Raw genomic sequence first — 18,406 nt, forward strand, 5'->3', positions numbered from 1 at the left:
AATAATACATTGTGTGTTTGTCAAAGCAGTACAAGGCAAAGCGTTTGAAGCTATCAAAGGGCAGACACGAGTTGGTGTATACAATGTTTATAATTATAAATATTGATTGGTTACGGACGCGGGGACAGTTTCTTTGATACCCGAGACTTCCATTTGCTCGATGTTGGGAATTTCGACAAATAATTTAAAAAGAAAAAAATCTGCCCCAAAAGATCGAATGTCCTTTTTTATCTTTCCGCTTACTATACACTATGTCGTATTTTTTTTTTTTTTTTTGTCAAACTGAGGTCTAGGTGGAGGGAAGCGCGCGACGCGGACGTTTTTCGGCGAATCGGTCTCGAAAAAAAAACTATAGGCACATCAAAGAAGGGACGATGACAAAGACGGATTGGAGCCGTGTTACACAGGTCGGTGAAAAAGTGTAGAACTTGGGCCAAGACTTATAGCTTTTCGAGTCTCCAAAAACTAGCGGTCGGGGCGTTATAAATGAAACGCGGTGCGGCGTTAGCAGAGATAACTTTATGGGCTGAAGCGACGGCAGGCAAGTTATTGGCGCATAAAGTACTGCGAATGCGAACAAGAACGCTGCCTTACCCACGGACATCTTTAACCAAACTTTATTTAAAAATACTATACGTTGTATGCACACGGGGAGAGGCCATCTAATACCAGCAATAATATACACACACGCACGGCGAAAGTGCAACACAAAAGAGTAGACAAACGCACATTCGTTTTTGAACCGATTTATATGTAAGTTGGCCGCTGTGCAATAGAGTGTGTACAATATATATAAATACACAATATTTATTTACACAGTTGTATATTGTACGGAAAAAGGAATTTCATAAAAACGAGTTTTATCGATCCGCGAGTGTACAAGGCGTTGAGGATGACTGTCACTTTTAGCCCTTCGCGTGTCGTCCGCCGACTGCTACCGACAGAGCCTTTTTACCCCCTCGGTGATGGATAGAAACACGTGAAGTCGAAATCCGGCTTATTTGCACAAAATACCGTTTTATACCATTGGGAGGCCCCGAAAATTTCATAACCGTCGACCACCACTCGTCCCCCAAGTCTGGTGCGCCACCCCCGTTTTCTTTCACGGTCGACCGTGTGTATTGTGATCGGCCGCGAGAAATTAATAATGCAACGCTGTTAGACAGTTTATTAATTTTCCATGCGTACACCGAAATTTCCATTTGAAAGTAGGTACATATTAAAAACCCTCGGCAGGGTGACACGGGCAACAGTACGGTGTGGGCGGTTCACGTCCACACACCTCTGAGGTATCAAAGTAAATAATATGGTTACTAACTATATTATTAGCTAAACAATAGTTTTAGCCTAAATAAAACTTACTTATTACACTATATAATGATTTTAATTCCGGTCAAGTAAACTATACTACGACCACTATTATAATAATTGTATTTTGTCAGCAAAAGAATTATTTGTATTTAGATTATGGTATTTACTTTGTAGATTATAGTATTTTTGAATTGGGGATGGAAGAAGAAAGCGGAAAATAGAGAGGACTGGAAGAGAACATAATATTGTTTGGAAGGATGGACTCAACGGCCGTAACAGTCATAAAAAAAAAAGTACCATATCCCCAAACCCTTCTAATTTTTTTTTTTTTTTTGTACGTTAACGCAAGTACACCGAGCGCTAACGAAGTGTTTTTGTTGGGAATTATGTATTATAAACAATAGCGGCAAAGGGGTGAAAATGGATCGAACTAGAAAAAACCAGCCGTCAACCCATTTACACTCGATTATTGAAAATATCAACCGAACCGGGCACCGTTAAACTTCCCTACCCCGCTCGCCTCGGATGGAATATCTCCCTTCCCCTACTAGGTACTGGTGTATAATTGCTTTTTGAAGAGCCTCTGGAAACTCGTTTTTAAAACCATAATGATATACATATTACACATAGAGCCCTCCTAACACCAACAGACGTCTCGAGAGCTTCACGAACCGACACACGTGTACCCTTGGGGAGTCGAGGGTGGCAAATTAATTACGATTATCTTCTCTCCCGCAGTCCCGTGTAAAAAACATCAATGTCAAAACAGTGCTCAGTGCTGTTGATTATTCTGGAATAAAAATTATTCGTTTCAGTCTCTTTCCCCTCCCCGTTCTTTTTTCATTTTTTCCGCCCGCGATGAGGTACTTGAGGGCCGCTTGATTTAAAATAAAAATCGTTTTATTTGTCCCAAGCCCATGTGAATTGAACGCGTCGATCGGAATACACAGGAGTGATATTGGCCGCTCTCTCACACTATATATATATATATGGGGGTGTGTTGCAAGACTGGAGGTGTGGGTCGCGGGTGACGAGAGTTTGACAGCTGAAACAGGACGAGGGGTCTATTTTTGAAATTATGTATTGCTTTCCCCCACGTTTTTGCTTCGGATATTATTCGACCGTTTCCGCGTGCTATGCCTGTTTCTGACGTAAACAACACTTGGAAATATGTCACGTTTCGCCGACCGTCGAGGGGTTGGCCCACTGGTTACACTCGCACACGGTATAAAGACGTCGACTCCGAAATATTATTAAAATGTATATAAAATGTGTCGCCGACCGTCGAGTTATCGAAGCCGCACACGGTCTATTTGCCGGTCGGATGACGGCCACACGTTTATCAGAGTAAAAACAGAAACGCGGGTCACGTGTACACGCGGGATAGAGAAGAATTTGTTTGAGTATGTTTTGCCTTTTTTGCCGGAAGGGACGCTTGTTGAGAGTTTACACGCTTAACGTATTAATGCGACAGCGTTGAACGATTTATGACAAGTCTGGGAAACGATCGAGTCCCTATGTTTTCAAAGGAGAAAAAAAGGTATTTATTTTCCACGATAACAACAACGGCGCTCCAATGGTATATAATATTATAAAAGAGCACGTACAAATGACAGTCGAGTCTGACGGGTTTTAAAATGTTGATAAATGCGCTTGTATGCTGCGCATACACCGAGAGATCAGAAACATTAACAAATTAAGCGGCACTTTTTTTTTTTTATATGATAACCGTTATATTATTAAGTCTCAAAGTGTATTAAGGTATAATCATGGTATTAATAGCTAACGAAGCTGTTATGCCCTACAAAAATGGTTCGGTAAATTATTCTCTTATTGGATTACCACCACATTACACTATGGCCTATATTGTATTAGTGTTTTCGATATAGTAATATTTAAAATATTCGCTTTTAATTTTGTAGAATTTAAATACTTCTAAAATAACCAGATCTATTTAATATTTTACAATTGGATCAACTTGAGGTTAATTGAAATCAGTTACATAATTACTAAAATAATAATAAACAAAAAAATATGTCCAACGTCATTTGTAAATCAGATAGTGATAAATTATTTTTGATACTTTAGTATACACCGCAGTGCTACATTATGTAGGTATATACACGAGTACATCTGGTATAATAATATTATGTATGAGCTCTAAGAATACTGTCGCCCGTCGTTTTTATTACATACATATAATATATTTAAAGCTAAATTAATTCATAAAAAAATACACACAAAACCGGTCGTGTTTGTTTGGTTGACATTTGATAAGCAGTTAATTGGGTGGTTCAGGAGAGAAGTTATAATATAATATAATGCTGGTTTTTGTTGCATAAAATGCAAAAAGGTATAAATATTAGCAAACACACGCTTCGAAAATACTAAAACACCGGCTATAAGGGTTCAATAACATTAGGTATACATTTTTTACCAAAGCATTACAAACCGTTCATTTTCTAATACACTTTCCGTCCAATTTTACGGTTTGGTTGGTTTAGACGGAGAAAAATGTAGCCAGTCGTTAACAAGAACGCATTGGCTTGGCACAGCGTTGTGATGTTCGCCATGACAATTGCCAAAGTCCTAATGATCTATAGCTAGAAACGGTCTAACCACTGCCCTATTGTCTTGTAAGACATAGGCCATATTGACACGGGATAATTTTTTACCCCGGGTGAGTGGCAGCTGTTAGGTCGTCCACAGTGTTTTTCTCGAAAAAATACTGAAAAGTAATATTAAACTGTATCGAGATCCCTTGAATGTACCAATAATATATCCTTAGTTACTAAGGAACTTGTAATTCACAAAAGGTAAACTTAAATGTCAGCACTTAGGACCACGCGTCTCTTTATATTGTATTGAGTAGTTTGGCGGTAAGGTTTAGCGTATTTCAATACCTAATAACTTTGACTCTAACTCCTTGTTGTTAAGTCCAACTCCGGTTGATCATTTCCGACTCGATTCGTTTCTGTAAATGGATTATGCGGGTTATACGTGACAACTGAACTTGTAAGTATTTAAAGTTTGTTCAATGTTTTGGTTAGTCCAATCCATCCATTGGAGCTCTCCGAATGCCTCGTCAAAGGTATGCCATTTTTTTAATAATTCTTTTACCACTTTGATTTGTTCGTGTCGCTATTTTTACGGTCCGTTATGCGTGACTGAGGGACAGCTAAGAACACCGTCGCAATTTCCGTTAATTGTACACAGTCGCCCGGGTCTCTTGATTAATTCTCAGGCCCCCGACCACAAGATTGATCGATTCCCGGTCAAACGCTGCCAGAGGGATACACACGACGATCGCTGCGCTGTTGCCTGGAGCGCACCGTATCGTGCAGCAGTCATCTTCTCCCCCATCGCGTGATAGGGGTTTTGGACAAGAAAAGTCTAGCAAACACCACCACGCCACCACCAACCACCTCCGTTTGTCCGTCAACACGATCCATCAACGTCCAGATCCCCCATGTACGGCAAAGCTTTGCTCCGCGGACGAATGACGGGAAGGTCCTGGAACGACGGGAAGCGGAGGAATATGATCGATAGCCTTCCCCCTCGCGCTTGATGGGCACGCGTCGCTCTCCCCCCGCTCCTATCACAGCAAACGACACCGTGAGCTCTTTATAAATATATATATATATATATATTTTGCAAACCCTTCCAAACAGACCTCCACCGCGTTCTGGAAATCGATTTTATTATACTTGTATACTTATGTTATACATATATATATATAGAGAGATAGGGATATATTATTACACGCGAAGAAGTTACCTAAAACCTAAACCCGAGGCAACAATTACCGACGGTAACGAGATTCGTCTGACACGCGATACACGAGCCATCGCAAAGGCACCGCGGCCGGCGGGGTAAAGTTTCACTTTGGCCTTAAAAGGGGACTTAAAAGGATTAGAGGACAAATTTCGTTACAGTTTACGGCCCAAGTACATGTACATAGGCAATATAATATCATGAGCGTAATCCTATTGCTGTTTTAAACGTGGACCGTCCGATCGTTGCCCGCGACAACATAAATAAATTCGATTACATGATAATATTATGATGTCCGCTTGTCCGTGTAATTTGTATTCTTTTGAAACTTTCGTACACCGTGTATATTCCCTTTAAAAGATCCCGATAGTGACGGGGGGGGGGGGAGGTGCGCGTAAAGTATTATGCGGACATTCTGTGCAAGACATGTACACAACACAAATGCGTTTCTCGTTTCCGGTTAATTGTTATTTACCGTTTCCGACAGAGCTTTGGATTAATTGGCGGCCATTTAAATCGTTCGGGGTTGGTATCCGTCTAATTATTCGACGGAGTACACTCGAGTGCGCGTTCGCGTTAAATCGAATTTGTTTATCCTCGCCAAAGGGTTTTTGCTCGGATTACAATATTTTAAGACCGTAGAGAATTCCACGCATCTCGTTCTCGCATTTTCGAATTTTCAATCTCGAGTTTACCGCGTTCGCACTGTGTTGAACGGCCGTCGCCGATCGCGTGGTCATCCCACAGGAACGCGTCGTGCGCAATTGTCAAACAGTTTTTTGAGTAAACAAACGTGGTCTACTAAACGTGGTCCACCGGGATAAAACGGCTCTGAAGAAAATGGCGACGACAACGTGTTTTAAAAAATGTTAAGCACTCGAATAGGTTTAGTATGAATTCGGCGAACAAAACCCAAAAAAACCGACCAGCCCCGCGTACCACAACTCGCATACTATAAAAGAACCAAGTATAGGAATTCAAAAGATTATATTTCAAACACCTCTCGTAGTGTGTGTGTTGTACTATAATTGTCACGGTCCGGTATTATAATTTTTCGTCACACGCAATCCTTTCTGACGCGTTGATATTAATATAAACTCGACAGTGAGTAATAATATAACCGAGGTAGGTCTACTTGGGTTCTTTTGTAGTTTGTTTGGAAACCCCTGTGCAGACCCGACGTGTGCTCGCGCCAAAATAAAAAGGGTGTGTAATGAGTGCGTGTACGTACGGGGGCAACAAGTGCGTTTATACCGAATTAAAACCCCATCAATCATCGGGCTTGGCCAACTGGAAACCCTCTCTCTTTCTCACACACACACTCTTATTGTCTATCGTTTTATGTAAAATGAATAGGCTTTGAGGGTACCCGAGTACTACAGGTATTCATCCGTGGTGGTAGTAAAAACCGTAAACGTATAGGTAAAAAAATGGAAAAAAGAGGGCATCGTCCACGTCAATGGTCATACGGGAAGGACGGTCGCTTATAAATGAGGGTTTGTATACATTGGAAGTGTCACGGGGACAGACCGTAACCAATGATAATTATTTATACATAATATAATACTGTGTCTACCTATCATGCGGTTTTTGCCTAACGCCGTTGTTGTGTACTGCACAGTTGTCATAAACTCCAGCACCACATAACGCAGTGAATGATTAATAGACATTAGCGTAATTGAATATTCACAACGGTTGTGTTAATAGTTGAAATTATTATTGAAACGTTCCAACGATATTATGTTATGCTTTCCCCGGGAAGAGTATTATAACATTATTTGCAACGATATTATTTTAACAGGTAACTTCTAGTAGGTCAGATACTCCAGAGTATTTTTTTTTTTTATTATAAATCGATAATATCGTTTATATGTTTTCGGTATAAAACCTAACAGGACTCCATTCATACGTCGTGGAGTCAATTCGACGGCTGCAGAATATAAATCTGCTAGTCGGGCATGATTATTTCTCGATAAATTCTTGCGTGGGCCCCTCGCTTTTTTTTTTAAATATCTACAATTTTACTGAACAACGTTTTTTTTTTGAAAAAGGCATGTACACGTGACGCCACCCTGTGAGAGTACTGTCGCCATAAATCTTACACCGTCCTGACCTTTAACGGGTTTTTATCGATAATGATGCAGCAAACTGTCAACCGGGCAAACAAGGCAGTGTATTCTTATATTGTATGACGTAACAGCCGAATAAACATAACGCGATAATTTTGTTGTCACGGACTCCAAACTAAAATGGTCCAATGTTTCTCTACCCATGACCGAGTGCATTTACTGTTTATTCACACACATATTATAATTATGTTTACGAATTACTCTCTAACGTTTTGACATGCGATAAACGTTATAGTACCGAGTACACAATAATATATTATAAATTGTACAACAGCTTAGTAAATAATATGGAATAATATCGTTCGACGATTATAATAAAACGAGCCAGACGAATTTGAAACAGACAAGTTTCTGGTTAATAAATAAACAAATAAATTCGAGCTGGTTTTTGATCCACGACGACCCGAAAACAAAACGGTCCTCGACCCTGGCAATAAAAATGTTATTTAAAAATTATAAATATGAGGCAATATGTTAAACGGAGGGAAATTGATAAATGTTACACGGTTTCTCGGGAAAATAATATTATACAAATTTAAATACTCTTACAATTATTAAAGCACACAAATAAATTAATTAATTAAAAAGAAAACGAATATGGTAAAAGAATAACGTATAAGTGTACAAGTGAAATTCGACGATGAGTGGGAGGGAGGACACGTACATTGAAATCACACGAAGCAACTAAAAAGACAACATAATGTTTGTACTTAATTGCACTCTATTAGTAACGAGGACACGTTGGGTTGGGTCACAATATTTGTTTGTAGACTTGTTGAGCTATATTATAGCTTAGTATGGCTGACACAAACGGAATTTGATTTTAAGGAAAACGACCGTAATAACAATTTGTTTTCAGGTCCGACAAATTGACTCGAACGGCTACATAGAGGTTAGGTTAGGGCTATAACGGGGAGGACTAACGATTTTGGAATTCATAATATTATTGTCTTAATAGTAGTACGGACCCCCACGGTGCGGCGCATATCGGTTGCCGTTATTTAGTGTTTTACCATGCACTGCGTTAACGTTGTGTCGTAAACCCCGAAATCCCCATAAAGATCCCTGTTAACGATGCCAATGACTTGACATATATTATATTTTATTGGGCCTCTGCTGCTTAAAAAAAAAATCCATCGCGACAGGGTTTCGTGTCCCTAGGTTTTTGAAAAAAAAAAAAAAAAAAAACAAAAAAGCCACGACCACGATTAAAATGTTATCGAATTTAATAAAAACACTGAGGAGGCGCTCCATCGGAGTAATACGTACCACAATGTTTGCAAGGCACAGAAAAGTCGAAAAAAAAAATTATTTTACATCATGACTAAAATACGACCGTCGAGGACTTAACCGTTGTTAGATGTATTGTTATAAAGTGGCCGTGAGTAGAGAGAGAGAGAGAGCGAAATGTGTGTGTGTTCTTCTCGTGCTAGAAATCCTTTTGTCGCAGATAAAACTCCTGTCTCTTGGCATCTTAGAGAAGAAGAATTTTATATATATGTTATATTATAACTTTGCTGGTTTTTGTTGCGGCTGCTGCGAGACAAGCAGCGGTTTGTCACCGTAATAACAATGATAATATGATCATCGTTCCCGCTACAGCATTTCCACTCCCTCAGAACCGCACTCACACAAGTGTATACATATACGTCAAGAGCAATAAATGGAGTTTTCGGGGGGGGGGGGGTTCGTCCGTGACAGGGTATATCACTTGTGTATACACACAGAGACACGTCGGTATACAGATATAGTAGGTATATGTTGGTCTGACCTTCCCCTTTTGCTGTGTACATCGGATGAGAAGAGGAGAGGGTGAATTTACCCGTAAACCAATAACTGCATCGGATGACTGCCGTGTCATCCTGCTCCCACCGCAAGCACACATACAGTACACAATGACATCAACAGTGAAATCCCGTTATCCCAGTCCTCAGCGAAGGCGGAATTAAATTAAAATCACCGGACCCTAATGGCTACTGGACGGAGGCTCGTGTGCATCCAAACGTTCAACGTTAATTGTTATTTAATTAAAAACGAGACGGATCGCCATCGAATATTGTCAATTACTACCAACAGCAGCGATGATAGCGATGTACACTTCTTTAAAGGCGTACATAGTGATTTAAGTAAGGAGTTTCACAAGCAAGAGACTATATTAAAATGCCAATAGTTTTTAATAAATACTATTATATTTTTTTTATTATTATCATTAAACTACCAGTAGAGAGTAAAATATACGGCTTAGGAAATGACCTCTATAGGAATTATCTGATACACTATGAATAGGGGTTTTAGTATTTTGTTTTTTGAGTTTTATACAACCCCGTAAAGACATTAATTACCCAATTTTCAACAATAGTTTTGGCTTTAACTTAAGTTTTTCCTGTAAATTACCTAACTCTCTAATAAATAGACGCTATATGCGTTATAACGTTTTCAAAAGGCCAGGGAGTTAAATAAATGTCAAGTTCAATAGTATCTTCCGAATTTGGTGATAATCAACAGGTAGTCAGAAATCGTTTAAAAATGAAAACATGTTTTAACGACAAGTGCAGCACTTATTGGGCGGCAACGTAACACGCATTACAATTATTAATTTGTTAAAATATTAACAAAGAAGAGTTAATAAATATTATTATAATATAAGAACTAAACATAATTATGCTCATATTTCTCCACTCAAAAACTTTTAGTTTAGGCAACAAAAAAATTAAAATTTGATGCTCAAGAAAATAATAAATTCAATATTTCAAAGGTCTTTTATTAGGGTTATTTATAAGAGATTTTTTTTTTATTAATATGATAAAATTCAATAAAAAAAAAAAAAGATTTTTATAAGCACACTAAGGTAGTTTTAAAAACACACCAATTGAGGAGAGTCACCAAAAAACGGGTTAGGTACATTTAAACGAATAAATTACAGTGGAATTATTGCCGTTGAATAATTTATAAGATTTTTCAACTGTGGTTTGGATATTCTACATGACAATTTTTGGCTTGTACACCAGTCACCAGTCACTGATCGGGTATATAGCATAGAACTTTTTATTTCTATTGTTATTCCATTTTACAGATAAGAAAGGGAGCTTTATTGTTATTATATTGTGTAGATCTGCGCATAAAGCGAATAATTCGTACAATACATTAAATTGAACCGGTCATGAATTCTACTATTTTTATACTATGACAATAAATTACTTTGTATCACAAAATAATATAAAACGCGATAACATCTATAATTTTTCGAAAACTAACTTTTTTCAAAAAACACAATTTGTTAAAACATACATCACTTTGTTTTTCACTCCTGCTAGAATGATCATAAATTAAACACCAGCATTTTTTTTTTAAATCCAGAGACGTTTAAAATAGTTTTCAATTCTTAAAAGAAAAATGATATTTATACTTATACTTTTTAGTTTTAACATTTTTAAGTAAGTATAAATAAATACCAACTAAGCTTTGTAAAGTTTGTCGGAGAGATTGTTTTCAACTTCATATTTTTGGGCATAATCAATCAATTACTTAAGTGCATTCAATAGAAGCATACTGGCGTATATAATCCCACGATGGTTTTTTTTTGTTGGAATTTATTATTCTTGAATAAGTTAACAAGTATACGCAATAACGCGCTGGTTTTTTAGTAAAAATGTACCTTTTTAAATATATATATTTTTTAAATTTTAATTAAAAAAATTAGAATTAATTGGTTTAACTATAGGTGATATTTTCTGGATATTGGCATAAAAATGTATATTTTAATTATTTTTTTTTTATTTATTATATTTTAATTGTTTCAACATAATCTTGTTTTTACAATATAAATTATTTTAATTTTAAAATACACCATAAAATTATATATTCTAATTTAACTTTAAAAAACAATAACTAAGTTATTAAAAACCTTAGATGCCTTTTAAGATACAACCATTATTAAAAATAAAATTAAAATTAATTATTTTGTTTTACTTGGGAAAATGTACAGCGAGTATAAAAGAATGAGTAAATAATACCTATCTTTACGTTAAATGTACATACTGGTTTTTGTTACAAGTACCCGAGAGACATTAAAAAGTGTTAAAAGCGAAAATGTTGCATGCAAAAAAGTGAATAAAAACAGTAAAATACAATAGTAGGTATTACATTTTTCATATGGGTATACGTTTTTAAATTTGAATAATAGTCGACTTTCATTGATTGATATGTAAGACAAATGTAGAAGAGAACTCGATCAGGATTTTTTTTTTTATTAAATGACAAAAGTAGAAGAGAAAATGTATTTATTTAAATCATTTTTATACACAAATAAAAGTATAGAATAAACAAATTGTTGTTTTTACGGATTTAATGGCAAAAAAAAAAAGCCAGTACAGTGGGGTCGGGGCATAAGTGGGGACGGAGAGGTCACAAGTCTACAGATTTTTTTATAACTAAAAGTGATATAATCACTTTTAAATAAGCGCTTCGATGCGAATTTGTGGATAGTATGTCAAATCAGTTATAGCGGTTTAGAAGATATCGCGGGACCAGCAATAATGTACTTAAAATTTAATATTTAGTCTTGTGCAGGGTAGATACGATTAGGGTTGATCATCTGTCTATAAAAATGTACTGTCATAGTTACCCATCGTAATTAACAATATCATAAAAATATTTTCATAACCTGTTGACTGTTGATTCACTCACACATAGCAACCTAGAAACTGACTACGGCCAAAGTGTAAATTTACCCTATTTTTGGTGTTTTTCCTTAAAAAAAAAAAAAAGTTTTACTACAGATTTTAGAGAAAATTGTACACGAGTATGTTATAGTTCCATTTTAGATCTACCTTCGGTCTAGTATTCAGATCTATCTCTAAAACTTTGCTTGAAAAAGTGAAATAAAGAACTGACTTTTTTTAATTTTTGGCTTATTAGCTACCTCCAGGTATGATTTCTGATCTACAGAGTTGCTACACAAAGAAATCGGTTCAGCGGGTTACGAGATATCGTAAGTCCACCAAAAAAAAAATAAAAAATATATATATAAATAAAAAAACACATCATTGTAAAAACAATACCTTCTCAGGCTCCGCATCGTAGCTAAAATGTAAGATTACTAATTTTTTTAAAAAATATTAAATTAATATATGGAAACCACTTGACCACCTACTAATAATGGACTGTGAGAATTCAAAATTGCACCGTACTAAATTGTTGGCCATTTGCAAAATTCAACATACTTCGATCACTACTACATAAACATATAATATAATGAATTATGATATTTTATCAGAATTGTTTACACTTATTTCAGTATTTGCCGACGTCAGCTATTAAAGCTTTTTCGATGCTCGTTTTTAAATCTGTTTTTTTTTTTTGTTCTTTATCAACTATTCGAATTGACGACGTCCTAAACAGGACAAAACGTTTGGTTGGTGTTTTTTAATTTTTTTGTTATCGGTGAAACACGAGATTGACATTATATCATGTAATGACATAAATACTTAGTATTCAAATCGAGATTTTTTTTTTTTTAAGAAATTGAAAAATTATTGACACCGACGGGGCATATACAGAAAAGAATCATAATTTATTATTTTATGTTAACTGGCTCAAAGTTCAACGGTGAACCCTTTGTGCATTCGGTTGGAAAATTGAATAAACATATTTTTATGAATAACATAATATTATATTAGCGCTGTTGTTGATTACAGTTCGTTTAATTCGCAAATCAATACACAACTAAAATTACATTATAATGAAAATCAATACTTTTATGTCTATAAAAAAGCGATTTTATTCTACGAATCACAAATTGAAATATTATACGACGTCATTTCTATTTTATATTGTTCGTTAGAAGGACTAATTTTACCGGGTAAAATAATACATTAATTCTCTGTACATCAATTTGCTATTTTATCTCTATAAATTGTGTGGCGCTAAAGCTGTTATTTTATTATTATTATTATTAATAACAATAATAATAACATAATAACATACAAGCGGTATTTTGTGGACGAACAATATTGAAAATCCATAATTAGATTTAAATTACACAAAACAAAATTAACAAAATGTGATACTTCGCTTTGAATCGACGATAGGACAGTTTTCGATAGCACAATCGAACAGGGTTTTACATTAATTTTACAACATGATAAAAATAACGGTGGATAATAATTAATGCGGTCGGAATTTTAAAATTGAATTACAAAATACCATGCTAAAGTATATTTTTCGCAATGGCCATCATAATAATAATTTTCTGATAATATAATACAATATTAAATAAAAAATGCCTCGAAATCGAGGATAAAAAACCAAATGGAGCATTTAATATTATGTTAAATTAGATTCGTGGCAAATCAAATTATTTAATAATATTATTCTACCGAGTACAACCAATGGGTATAGTTTCTCCACACGAGTCGTTCAAGCTATCTATTACATTGTCAGCAATAATACGTATTGTAAAAAAAAAAAAATGTACAGATTGTGTCATTAAGAGTAAAATTCAATACATGTTATTCTAATGTCGATTATACACTTTAATTAGGTATATTTTGCTCTAGTTTCGGTTTGACTGGATATAAAAAAATAAATTTAAAAAAAACAGGTACTCACAATCACTGGCCAGATTGGTGTTTTCGTCTATAAACGTGTTGGACGCGGCCGCTCTGCCCAGGTGGTCGCCGGCCACCAGCAAACTGCCGGCCACTACAAACGTCCACCAGCAACACCACCGCCGTGGCCGCATCGTTGTCGTTCGCGGCGGAAATTTAATTGAATCTGAACAGTAAATAGGTGAATAAATTTTATAAAAATATTAATCCGGTTTAATTATGACAACGAGTCGGGAAACATGATTAAACGGACGCGCGCGCACGTTGCACATAATAACCGGCGTTGGGCCGTACGACCGACACAACCGACGCCATACCGGACGAGTAAACGACTGGCCGCCATTGCACAACCGTCTGGTCCGCGTGTAGTCCGGTTACCCCGCGGTCGTCGTCACCGCCGATACCGTGACTCGATCAGCGGGGGCTGCAGTCTGGTCTCTGTTGTCAGGTACTGATAAGTGATAACTGATAAGAAACGTCGTTAACGCCGCAGGTGATTTGGGTCTTGGACGAGAAATTCATATTTTGTTCTGGAACTCGACCCGTGTACCTACGTCTTGTGTGCTGCTCTACTTCAACACAGGTAAATCCACGTTCGAACCATCTAAAGTGGCGTAATGACGGTGTGAAAAGAGGATTTGGGCGTCGAGCTTTTCTAATATATTTAATTTTATTTTTTTTTACGAAGGACGTTTTAGAAATGTTCATATTATAATGCTAAAATTTCTATTACTATATACGACGCCGCGTGTTTTTCAGTAGAAAATCAAAGAATTGTGCAAACATCACAGAATCTGACAATTTTGTTATTTAAACGACCGTACAAATGTTTTTTTTTCTTACTATTTAATATCATACAAATCTTGTGTTTTAATTATCGTACATGTCAGAATATTACCATTGTTAATCTCCCCTTTTTTCAGTTGTTAAAGCTAAATTATTGCTAATTAATCGTTTTGTTAATTATTTTTTCCACGATCGGTTTAGAACAAAACAAAGGTAAAAACTTGTCATATCCCAACGAATTCAAATTATATTGTTGCAAATCTACTCGAGAAATTGCAGTTATTAGAATACTACGATTAGTTTTATAGAAAAAAGTAAATACATTACTACTGTCAAACTATAAAAGCTTCATTAACAAAAAAGTAAACGTTTGTTGTTAATTTCAGTCATTTTCAATCGTTCAAATCCCTAAACGTTTAAAAAAACGGTTTGTACGAAAATGTTTGTGTTTTATATTTTTTGTTCGTAAAAGAAACGTACTCCTTAAGAAACACTAGTAAATGTCAAATTTCAAATAAATAGGTTGAATGGTTTACTGTAGGGAAAATATTTAAAAGTACCTATTTGTTTACGGTGTTTACGAATGAGAATATTCACTTAAGGGTAAAAAAAAAAGGAAGGGGGGATTTTCTTCGCCAATAAACGGTCATGCCAAAATGTTTAACCTTCTCATCTACATGAAATAATGATGAGTTTTGCTTGTGTTCCCCCACCCCCACCAATTAGAAAAATCTGTTAAAACACTGTGATTACAAAAAACTAAACCCAATCGGATGACTGTTGGTTTTATGATAAACAAAGTCCTATAATGAATAATTTATTCGCAGGATCACATGATTTTTACCTAGGCGTTATTATTCCAAGCGGTCCCAGTTATGTTATGGTCAGCCGGACGCAAATAGATTTATAACACTGGCAATGATTTCTCGATGTCTCGCTGCCGTTTGATAATAAAAAAAAAAATATATATATATATATATTTAAGACTTATAAACATACGCGTGTACCCTTTACGTGAGTACAATATTTATATAGATTTATTTATATTTAAATAAACCAATAAACAACCCACGTCGACGACGATCAGCGGTATAACACGAAGATACAACGACGACCCGCGGAGATGGACATTTTGAATTCTTTTTTTTTTTATACGACCGTGTTCGGGACAAAAACAGTTTTTTATTTTATTTTATGACCAAAAATTGACCATAAACGTCTCTCTACGCATTTTCTTTAAAACATTAAATTTACTCTTCAATTGTTTGGGGGGGGGGGGGCGAGAAGGGTTTTTTCATCAATAAATAATTTCCACAAGACAGCCAAAAAGTGAAAATGATGGTGAAATAAATCACTTATACAACTATAAATAAGTACTGTTGCGATAAATTAAAAAATATATGTTTTACCGTGTTTACAAGTTGTACAAATAGTATTAATAAGGTTAATAATTATAAGACATAATTACATGAAACATAAGACAGTGGAGGCGTTAAACTGATAATACAATGTACTTGCATGCAGGCGGGTAAAAACTCGAGACGGCGCTAAATAAGATTGGAAAATAATTCATGTACGATTTTACGGATAACCCTTTTGGATCCATAATTTTGTATGTTATTTTGAGACAATATTGCATTACATATTTTCTTTATTAGCGTTGCATATCATTTATATCAGAGAAATCAATAAAAATCGAATAACGGGACAAAAATAATAATACCTACTACACAAAAACCTATACAACTGTTTTATGTAGGAAATTAAATTCTGAACGTTTTTAACACGATGTTTGATAATTAACCACTGACCCGATTTCTTCATAACCTTTACTTTGCCCGTCTACACTTTTTTATTTATAAGTATAAAATATTTGTAGTCTAAAACCTGATGAGATATTTAAAAAAAAAAATTGATTGGAATTTAAAAGATAATTACAAACGGAGAGGTGTTAGGCAGAATAATTTACAAATGATAAGATGATAAGGCATAACTTAAAACACTAAGGCTTACTATAATTACAAAAAAATGTATTCTATTTTAATTTCTGTTTTCTTTTAAATATTATAAGTAAGTAGTAACAATTTACACGCTTCATTTGTAATCAGAATTTGTGAATAAAAAGAGTTTTAGAGAATAACGAAAGTCCTTTATGTTTATATTTTAGAATGATATTCGTCGAAAATCAAATAATAATTATAATGTCGAATACGTGACAGTTTTATTACATTCCTCGTTCGTCAATTTCTATACTTTTAATGATACAAGATGTATTACGATGATCTGAAAGATTTAAATAAATATTTATATTCGGTTCTGCAAATTTCAACTATCATCATGATTTACTGTATATTGTATGATGGCATTTTCATTTTAAGGCCCCTGGATACAGACCATTTTTTAAGGAGTTTTGTATAGGCAATATAATTAAGAAAAAAGTGGTTTTAATAAATTTCGACCATGTCAATTAATTAACCGGTTAATTTGTTTAAGCTTCGTGGTAATATTTTTAATTTAAATCATTTTGTCTGTGAGTAAAAGCCATTTTAGTTAATATAGTAGTACATTTTTTGTCCACCGCACAGGCTGCACCAGTGATTTGATAAGTAATCCAGAAACAGATTTGAATTCGTCATGAAGTTTACTTGCGATCAGTAAGCGTACTTTTTTGATATCTTATTCCCCTACTACGCATTGATCACGTTTGAACATCTTATAAAATTTCAAATTTTAAAATAAAATTTGGAAAAGGTTAAAATGAAAATTTTTAAAAAATACTCTGGCCGATCTCAAGTAAACTTCATGTCAAATTCATAACTGTTTTCAGATTGCTTATCGGACCACTGGTTCGGCCTGTGCGATGGACAAAAAATTATGTGTTTTGGCTGAAAAACGGATACGGTCGGTATCCAGGGGCCTTAAAACAGATAGAGAAATTGGATATAAGGTACGAACGTTTTATATAATATATTATTTATTACTTATTTTATACAAAAAATAAAAAAATATGATTTATATTAAAGGAATGTTAACCCAATTCTCACTACGGTGTTAACTCAAAACCGCAATTTTTTTTGTCTTGCGTCACATTAGAAATACATGTGCGTTATCTGACGAGTATATTTATTTAACTGTAGTTATTGTTACAAACAGAAACTTACGAACAAATAATGTTAGTAATGCAGGGATAAAATACTTAAGTATATCATATGTTTTTTTATATTAATGCAATTCGTGCTTTTCTACAAAAAAAAAAAACAAATAAACAATGTAGAATAAATAAACTACGGTTATAACTATTAACCACATTTTCGAAAACCTTTACGGAGGTAATTTTTACATTTTTAAAAATAATAATTTTGTATGATTATAACTATTAAAACGAATAGAACATTTTTTTTTTTTTTTTGAAAACCATTATTTAAATGGTTAAACTAAAATGGCAAACGTCATACTTTAAATATATTATACAAAACAGCGAAAAAATGTATACTAACTAAAATAAATAGAATAAACAAAATATTTGTACTTATTTTTTTACTTAAATTGTTATCTTTTCATACGTTTTGTGTGTATATATTGTTTTTATTTATTTTATTTTATTGCCGCCTATTATTAAATCAAGATTTAATGTACAGTCAATGCATAAATATTTGATACAGGTTTTATGCACCTTTAGTACTGCTGTAAATTGTACAAGCGCGACTACACTCATGTTATAGCAAATAGAAAAGCTGCCGACCTAAAATGTAAAGAACAAAGCAAATAGATTTTGAAAAACACATTTTGCCGTCAACA

At 34.7% G+C, this 18,406-nt stretch overlaps 1 protein-coding gene across 1 annotated transcript in view; it reads right to left on the reverse strand.

The window, feature by feature from the left end:
* The window catches only part of LOC126837279 (tyrosine-protein kinase transmembrane receptor Ror-like), a 62,465-nt gene extending 48,308 nt beyond the window's left edge, over positions 1-14,157 (reverse strand). Inside the window, exon 1 of the mRNA XM_050571119.1 lies at positions 13,824-14,157. Coding sequence (XP_050427076.1) covers positions 13,824-13,956 — 133 coding nt within the window. The 5' untranslated portion in view covers positions 13,957-14,157. The remainder of the gene's footprint in view (positions 1-13,823) is intronic.
* Between the last annotated feature and the right edge of the window lie 4,249 nt (positions 14,158-18,406).

Source organism: Adelges cooleyi, unplaced genomic scaffold (genome assembly GCF_023614345.1).
Source record: "Adelges cooleyi isolate 19-005CV unplaced genomic scaffold, UGA_ACOO_1.1 ACOO_flye_CR_arks_rails_tigmint_CR_PRNA_248, whole genome shotgun sequence".
Taxonomy (NCBI): domain Eukaryota; kingdom Metazoa; phylum Arthropoda; class Insecta; order Hemiptera; family Adelgidae; genus Adelges; species Adelges cooleyi.